Source organism: Muscardinus avellanarius (assembly GCF_963383645.1).
Source record: "Muscardinus avellanarius genome assembly, chromosome: 14".
Classification (NCBI taxonomy): Eukaryota; Metazoa; Chordata; class Mammalia; order Rodentia; family Gliridae; genus Muscardinus; species Muscardinus avellanarius.
Window position 1 is genome coordinate 52,625,946 of NC_137800.1, and position 9,524 is coordinate 52,635,469.

The 9,524-nt window shown below is 35.1% G+C and overlaps 1 protein-coding gene across 1 annotated transcript; it reads left to right on the plus strand.

Moving 5' to 3' along the window:
* Positions 1–4,457: 4,457 nt before the first annotated feature.
* LOC308272855 (small integral membrane protein 15-like) lies at positions 4,458–4,682 on the plus strand (the record flags this gene model as incomplete). The annotated part of the gene is made up of 1 exon (XM_080709880.1): positions 4,458–4,682. One exon carries the CDS (start codon positions 4,458–4,460, stop codon positions 4,680–4,682), a length of 225 nt encoding a protein of 74 aa, XP_080566006.1.
* Positions 4,683–9,524: the final 4,842 nt, after the last annotated feature.

The following is a 9,524-nucleotide window of genomic DNA, read 5'->3' on the forward strand; positions in this document are numbered from 1 at the left end:
TCATATAAGACAAGGGAGAGATAAAGGAAGAAAAATATAGAAAAGGGATAGTGAGAAGAGAGTAGGTATTTACAATGAAAGAAGCTTGGAAGAGGGTTTGGGAAGAGAGCAAAAAGCAAAACAAAAAAAACCCAAAATACAAAAACCAACAAGGCATACACACTCACACACGAAAAAGAACAAAAATACAAAATAACCCCAACAACAAATTAATGCGACTCTTCAAATAAATGACTATTCAGCAGATAGATCCTCTTCAATTTCCCTCTTTGCAGATACCAAGTGTCATAGGCACCTTTCTCGCTGTGTATCTGGTTCTCTTCATCTTTCTCATTCTATGCAGATGGTCAGTATCAATGGGGTTAGGTTTAGTATTAAGTACAGGTTACCTCCCCCCATGCTTTCCACAGATTTGGAGTCTTGGTCTCTTTCTGCCTCTGTTGGTGGTGTATGCCTCTGAGACCAAACTCAATGTAGGAGACTCTGTTCTCCATAGCTAGTGTTGGGCTGGTCTGACTTCTTCCTATTCACCATGATTGGGAGGTTTGTCATGATCCCAGATATTCTACTAGTTGGATGTAGTATTAAGCATAGGTATCCCCCCACACTTTTCACTAATCAAAGCCTGAGTTTGTCTGTGCCTATGCTATGTCCAACAGTGGATACCACTCCCATTTTCTCTGGGTTGTATTAGAAAGTCTCAAAACTGGAACATTTATCAGAGCTGCACGAGTCATAGCAGTGCTGGTAGTCATAGCACAGTTTGGATTATGGAGTCTCATCCCCAGCAGCCACAGCCATTGACTTTGGCTGCTGGGGCTTTTTCTGCTTTTTTTCTTTCTTTGAACTTCGTTTCTTTTTAAAGTTATGCTGGTTTTATTTTTTGATCAAGATGCTGTTTTCATGGCAATAAAGATCGAGTGTCAGCAGGAACAATACATTCTGCTTCCCTCAGTCAACATCTTCCTGGAAGTTCTTCCTGAGCTTTTCTAATAGGTGTGTAATGCAATCCCTTATACTTTCAGAAATGAGCTTCTATGTACCAGTATTCCTATATCATAATAGCTATGATCAGACAATATGTTGGAGGTAAGAGTGGCAATGGCTTACTGGAGGGATTTCAGCTTCTGCTGAATCACTCAAATTGTGCTGTTACAAACAAACTCCCTTTTGCAGCATCCTTCCTCAGGATCTGTAAAGTAGGATAGTAGAATGATAGCTCTGCTTGCTATTCTTGTAAGAAGTGGGGTTCCAGGAAAGCAGACAGCACTCAATAATGTCCACCGATGCTAAAATGGTGGATTACTTTATTAGGTTGTATAAGGTGATGAAATCTTTTTGAAATAATTTCAAATCATGTAAATGCAAATGTATGTGTGTATGGAGATATTTATTTTTACAAGAGGATTTATAGAAAGCATTCAGAAGGAGAACTACCAGTTAGTTATGTGTTACTCAAAATCTTTCAACCCTAATAAGAGGAATAAAATAATTTTCAATGCCCTTTCAACATTACTCATCACCCACTTTGTGGTAAAACATAGTTTAGTTTGGATTTTAATGTTTTTCCTCTTTACTATACATTGTCCTGATAAATGGGTCCAGATGTATTAACCTTAGAACTGGAGACCAAAGCAGCAAAGATATTTTCTAATTTTTTATTGCTCAAAAAATAAAATAATTACTGCCACTGACATTTTAGTCCAAAGCACTGTCTGCTTATTTCATAATGGTGAGATCCTATTTCTATTCTGACAGTGTCCACTTGCAAAAAACCTCATGTTATATTTCTGATTTTACTTGGTGATTATCATACAAGTTTAGCTTCATTAAGCCAGCATAAGAAATTCTGATTAGTTTGAAGAAATAAGCCCTTTCAATGATGCTTGAATATAGGAATCATGCTGGGTCATTGCTCATCAAAGCTGCATTCTTGCTTTGTTTTACTCATGTAATATGCAGGAAATGTACTACATGTAATAAGCAGATCTAATATTAATTATGTAACAGGCTTGCATATTAACAATAGGATATATCTCCAGGATAACAACTTCCAGATAGTCTTTTATTTCACAAAGCAAATTTGAAAATTATCAAATTAAATCACAATATTTACATGGTACAGAAGTATGTAGTTTAAGGGGTTGTTCTTTCTTTATGTATAAGTATTTTAATAGCTAGAGTGGGACAGAACCCTGCTACTCTGCTCCTATCAGCTCACCAGTTCTTTCATCTAAAGGGATCAAATATTGTAAACACCATGCAATAAAGTGAGAGCTTGTTTAAAAGTATGGGTCTTTATTGTTATTTTATAAAGCAGTAAAATCTTGCAGGCACCATAGTTGAGATTTGAGGAGTAGAAGGATCATTTTTGTCTTTCAGACTCTAAATAAGTTTAGCTTCATTAAGTCATCATAAGAGATTCTGATTAGTTTGAAGAAATAAGCCCTTTCAATGATGCTTGAATATAGGAATCATGCTCAAAATATAGGAATCATGATCAAAAGACAGTGAAAATTCTACTTTTTTCTTCCCTGAGCAAACCAGTATTATGGACAGATTTATTTGCCCTCTTGGTGAGTCTTTCACCATATTTCACTTTATTATCATCATGTGACTGAGAAAGTTCCCCTTTTCTGGAGGCTCTTTTACAAAATCTGGCTCTTTGGAGGTTAAAATTACATTTTCTTTACTGCCAGAAGACATTGTTTATATATGCCATACAGGAGGATATTGTGTTATGAATGATTTCTAATGAGGAAGATAGATGGGAACCATGACAATAATATTATATGTGGAGTTGTCATATTCTTTTTATAAAACTCAAAATATCGTCACAGGATATACTTGCTACACATAAGTTAGCTCAACTTTATACAAAACATTTTATTTAATTAATTAATTAATTACTTATTTATTTATATTTGCAGTACAGGGGGTGGAACCCGGGGACATTCTAACTTCAAGCTACACCCCCAGTGTCATTATTTAGTCTTTTTAAATTTTTTGAAACATGCTCTCACTGAATTGAGAAGGGCCTCACTAAGTAGCTGAGACTGTCTGTGAACAGTGATTCTCTGGTTCTGGTCTACACCTCTCCAATACTTGGATTAGAAGTATGTGCCACCACGCCCGGCCATTCTATGCTTTTATTTTAAATAAAATTTAAATGCCCAAATTCAATCTTATAAAGGCTCTCACTGTACTCAGAAAAGAAATTCAAATGGCTAATAAATGCATGAAAAAAAATGCTCAACATCATTGGCAATCAGAAAGATGCAAATCAAAACTACCCTGAGATTTCACCTAACTCCAACTAGAATGGCCATCATTCAAAACATGAATAACAAATGCTGGCAAGGATGTAGAGAAGAGGGAACTCTAAAACATTGTTATTGGGATTGAAAATTAGTGCAACCATTTTGGAAAACAGTATAGAGAATTCTCAGAAGAATGTGAATAAATGTACCATTTGACCCAATAATACCACTTCTGGGAATCTACCCAAAAGAAAGAAAAACAAACTAACAAACAAATGCATGTGTATCTATGTTCATAGCTGCACAATTCACCATAGCCAAACTGTGGAACCAGCCAACATGTCCATCAACGGATGAATGGATTACAAAACTGTGGGATATGTACACAATGGAAATTTACTCAGGCATAAAAAAATACATTTGCGGTATTTTCAGGTAAATGGATGGATCTTGAGGACATTATGCTAAGTGAGATTAGTCAGTCACAAAAAGTAAGAAATCAAATGCTTTCCCTAATATGTGAAAGCTAGGGTGAATGGGGTCAAAGGAGGAACTCAAGGTGAATAAAGTGACCCTATAGAGGAGCAAATAAGACAACCTAACTGTGGGGATGGGAGGTGGGGAGAGGGAAATGCTTTACAGTGCATGATGTACTTATTCATATCGAAGTCAACCACTAAGCCAATCATGGGAGGGAGGGATGGGGAGGGAGTGAGGTGGGGACTGGGTGGAGGCTGGCTGGGTGATGTGTGCATTTATGCCTACACAAGTTTTATACCCCATTATGATGTATAAATACAATGCACCAAAAATTAATAAAAATACTAAAAGATAATTGAAGAAAATATCTCTAGGCTGGTAAAAAAACTAGTTAATTTGTAGTGAAAATGGAAATTAAAATTATAATAAGGTGGCGGTGTGTGGGGCAGAGCCAGCAGGGAGGAGCAGCGGGCAGGGCTGGGAGGAGCCGCTGTGTCCTGGGGCATGGGAGCCACGGGCGAGGGGGTCTACACTTGCGGTACGCGGGATCTGTGCGGCCTGTGCACACTCACCCATTATATAGAATTTAAATCTCTCAGAAGTTGTACAGTAGAATTCAAGAAGACAAACGCAGAGTCATCTGAAATTGTGATTGCCTCCCCGAACAAAACTAGAGATCACGACTCCAGCATAAGTTTTCCTAAGACTGTTACGAGGATGTTTGACATAAAGGTTTGGGCTGAGTATGTTGTGGAATGGGCTGCAAAGGACCCATATGGCTTCCTTACAACAGTTATTTTGGCCCTTACTCCACTGTTCCTAGCAAGTGCTGTACTGTCCTGGAAGTTGGCCAAGATGATTGAAGCCAGGGAGAAGGAGCAAAAGAAGAAACAAAAACGTCAAGAAAATATTGCAAAAGCTAAATGGCTAAAAAAGGACTGAAGGAATAGGTTCTGGAACCAGAGAAAAATCATTTGGAAAATTATGCAGTTTTGGAAGGACTCACTAAAGTTTCTTTGGATTCCATGATAGTATTCATTGAAATCTGACTGTATAGAAGAATCATGTTAGTTCTGACCTCAATACTGTAGTAACTTTTAGGCTTGGGTATACAAGTTTGTTATCTATCAGCAATTATTATAAATTAGCATTTATTATTATTGGTTGAGCATCCCTAATTTGAAAATCCCCAAACCAATATGGCCCAGAATCCAAACTTGTAGCATACAGACACGATGCCACAAGTAGAAAATTCCACATCTGGCCTCCTGATGGGTCACCCCTGACAGTTGCACTAAAAATACCGTATAAAATTACCTTCAAGCTATAAGAAAAAATATAAACTTTATGTTTATGCTTGGGTCCTATGCATAAGATATCCTGTTACATACATGCAGATATTCTAAAATCTGAAACAGTTTTGGTCTCAAGCATTTCAGACACAGGATATTCAACCTGTAGTTCTTTATAACTGATTCAGTTATTTGCCATGTTGCAGTTTATATACTAAGATGAGAACATTCTGTGGAGAGAAAAAGTTCACATTATGAACTTTATTCATATAGTGGCTTAAAGTAGGGTCCTTTTTGGATAAAGGGTATTAAATGTAAATCAGAATTACCCTCTTTGAGGTAAAAAGTTTGCTTTGGCATAAAAGAGATACAGTATGTTAATCACATCTTGGATCATTATTTCTTGGATCATTTTTGATTTCTGAAAGCAAATGATAATGAGTATATCTATTTTCTGCATTTTCCTGATTTTTAGCCTTTGGGACAACTTAATTATCAAGACATTCTGCATTTTTTAAACCTAATTTTATAAAGAATATTATTATCTTGGTTATGTACAATACCACCTACTGGATATAACGATTTTTGTACTTATGAACACTGCCATTTTCTTAGGGATAAGTTGTTGAGAAGAGTAACATGACATAAAGCTTGCAGTAAAAATGCTAAGTGCTGTAACTTGGAACTAGTTTTTTCTTGTGTTAATTTGAACCGTGAAGTAGTTAAAAATGTCTTATCACATAATTTGATTATAATGATACACTTTTGATTTTACTCACATGATAGTGATGTCCTATACTTTTGCACCAGTTTAGAGGTAAAAATTATAATTTCAGATTTCTTTTTAGTTAATAGCTAAGTCAAAGTCATAATTTATGTGTTAAAGAAAGACCCAAAATTTTGTAAACTTTTGTTGGGCATAGTAATCATTGTGCAAATAGGATAAATTATGTCAAAACGATAATGTGCTATACTTAGAAGTACAGAGCTTTGAGTTAAATAGCATAACTGGAACATTTGACCATTAAATATGATTTTTCTAAAAGCATGGTCCAGTAATTATATTCACTGCAGTATTTAATAGCTTGTTAATGTTTTCTGCACATCTGGTAATAAATTTTAAGTTGCAGTAATTGTCCAAAAACTCTAATTTTAAAATGAAACAAATAAATTTGATACTTTTTTATAAAAAATGATAATAAGGTAAGGACTAAGGTGGATGTAAGATTAAGCTCATTTTTAAAATGAGTTGAAAATATTTTCATAACTAAATGATATAGTCACTGAAAATGTGTACATGTGCTAATTTAAAAACTTTAAATCTACTGGCCATTTGAATATCTTCTTTCTTAAAGTGTGTATTTAGTTCCCTTGACCATAATTTTATAGTTCTCTCTCTTCTTTCTGTTTAATGAGTTTAATACTCTGGCTCATGATTTATCTTAGATATTACTGGACATTATTTGTGCTACAACACTGAAAAACATGAAACACAATGTCTTAGTTGGGGATTCTTTTTTCTTTTTTCTTTTTATTTATTTTTATTTTTTATAAGTGGAACATATTGAAAGTGGTATACATTTAGATTGTGCTTCATTCCCTTCATCCCCACATTTCCCTTTCCCCCTCCCAATAAAGAGTGTCCAGGTTAACCATATTATATTTATACACATATATTTATACATATATTTGTATGCAAGTGCTCCATTGAATAACTTCAGCTTTCTTCCTCTCCTATCCTTCCATTCAAGCTTTGCTGAGATTTCCTCTCCATCATCTGGAGTCCCTTGGGTATTACCACTACTCCCTAGCTTGGGTATATTAGAGAAAACATATGTCCCTTAAATTTCTGTGCTTGACTAATCTCACTTAACATAATGTTCTCCACTTCCTTCCATCTTTTTGCAAATGCGATTATTTTATTTTTCTTTATAACTAAGTAGAATTCCATTGTGTGTATTCCCATAATTTTTCAATCCATTCATCTGTTGATGGAGCTCTAGGTTGGTTCCATATTTTGGCTATTACAAACTGTACTGCTATGAACATGGGTATGCATATGTTAACGTAGTTCTCTGATTTCAACCCCTTTGGGAAGATACCCAGGAGTGGTATAGCCAGATCAAATGGTGGATCTATTCCCACTTTTCTATGGAATCACCATACTGATCTCCATAGTGGCTGAACAACTCTGCACTCCCACATCCTCCCCAGCAATTGATGTTGTTTGATTTCTTTATGATTGCCACTCTGATTGGAGTTAAATGGAATCTTAGCATAGTTTTGATTTGTACCTCCCTGGTGACTAGTGCTGTTGATTGTCTTTTCATGTATCTATTGGCCAATTGTATCTCTTCTTTTGTGAATTGTCTATTCATTTCAGTTGACCATTTCTTGATTGGGTTTTTTGTTTTGCTAGTGTAGAGACTTTTGAGCTCTTTGTATATTAGCCCTCTATCAGAGTGGTGACTGGTAAAGATCTTCTCCCATTCTGTAGACTTCCTCTTTAGGTTCTTGATGGTTTCCTTTGATGAGAAGAAACTTTTCAGTTTGAAGAGATCCCACTTATTAATTCTTGCTTTGATTTCCTGCACTTTGGAAGTCTTATTTAGAAAGTTACTCCCTGTACCTATATGTTGGAGTGTAGATCCTATTCCTTTCTCTAATAACTTTACAGTCTCTGGTCTAATTTCTAAGTCTTTGATCAATCTTGAGTTGATTCCTGTGTATGGTGAGAAATAAGGATTCAGATCCAACTTTCTACAAATGGATAGCCAGTTCTCCTAGCATCATTGGTTGAAAAGGCTGTCTTTTCTCCAGCATATGAGTTTGGCCCACTGTCAAAAATCAGTTAACTATAGATGTGTTGGTTTGTTTCTGTATCTTCTATTCTGTTCCACTGGTCAGTCTGCTTATTGTTGTGCCAATACCATGCTGTTTTTTTTTTTTTTTTTTACTACTATTGTTCTACAGTATAGTTTGAAGTCCGGGATTGTGATGCCTCCTCTTGTTTCTTGTTGCTGAGAATTGTTTTGGCTATTCTGGGTCTTTTCTTTCTCCATACAAAATTCATAACTGATTTTTCCAGGTCTGTGAGAAATGTTGTTAGTATTTTAATGGGGATTGCATTGAATCTTTTGGCAGAATTGCCATTTTGATGATATTAATTCTGCCTATCCATGAGCACGGGAAATCTTTCTATCTTCCAAGGTCTTCTTCAATTTTTTTCTTTAATTTTTTGTAGTTTTATCTGTAGAGGTCTTTTACATCTTTAGTTAGGTTTATTTCTAGGTATTTTCTTGGTTTAGAGGTTATAGTAAATGGAATAGTTTTCTTTATTTCTTTCATTGTGATTCATTGTTGGCATAAAGAAAAGCAACTGATTTCTTTAGGTTGATTTTGTATCCTGCAAATTTGCTGAACTGGTTAATCAGCTCCAGGAGTCTTTTGATTGAGTTCATTGAATCTTCTAGATAAAGAATCATATCATCTGCAAATAAGGATAGTTTTAGCTCCTCTCTTCCTATTTGAATTCCTTTGATTCTTTCTCTTTTCTTATTGTTGTTTCAAGAGTCTCAAGCACTATATTGAAAAGAAGAGGTGACAATGGGTATCCTTGTCTTGTGCCTGATTTTAAAGGGAAATCTTGCAGGTTTTCCCATTGAATATGGTGTTGGCTTTGGGTTTATTGTATATAGCATTAAGGATGTTGAAATATGTTCCTTCTATTTCAATTTTTTGCAGTGTTTTTAACATAAATGGGTGGTGGATTTTGTCGAATGCATTTTCAACATCTATTGATATGATCATGTGGTTTTTGTTCTCAGTTATATTTATGTGGTAAGTAACATGTATTTATTTGCATATATCAAACCAGCCTTGCTTTTCTGGGATGAAACCAACTTGGTCATGGTGTACAATTTTCTTGATACAGTTTTGAATGCGTATAGCTAGTATTTTGTTTAGAATTTTTGGGTCTATGTTCATTAAGGATATTGGTCTGTAATTTTTCTTTCTTGAAGTATCTTTATTTGGTTTGGGGATTAATGTGATACTGGCCTCATAGAAGGAATAAGGGAGAAATCCATCTCTTTCAATTTCCCAGAACATGTTGTGAAGTATTGGTATTAGTTACTCGCTGAAAGTTTTGTAGATTTCTGCAGGGAACCCATTGGAACCTGGGATTTTCTTTGTTGGCAGAATTTTGGTTGCTGTTTCTATTTCTTTGTTTGCTATTGGTTGGTTTAGGCATGCTATATCCTCTTGGTTCATTTTAGGTAGGTTATATTTGCTTAGAAATCTGTCAATATCTTCCATATTGTCCACTCTTTTGAAGTATAAATTCTCAAAATAGTTTCTGATAAACTCTTGACTTTCCCCTCTATCTGTGGTGATGTCTCCTTTTTCATTTATGATTTTAATAAGGTGATTTGATTCTCTTTTTTTATTAGGTTGGCCAGGATTTTTTTAATACTATTAATCTTCTCAATAA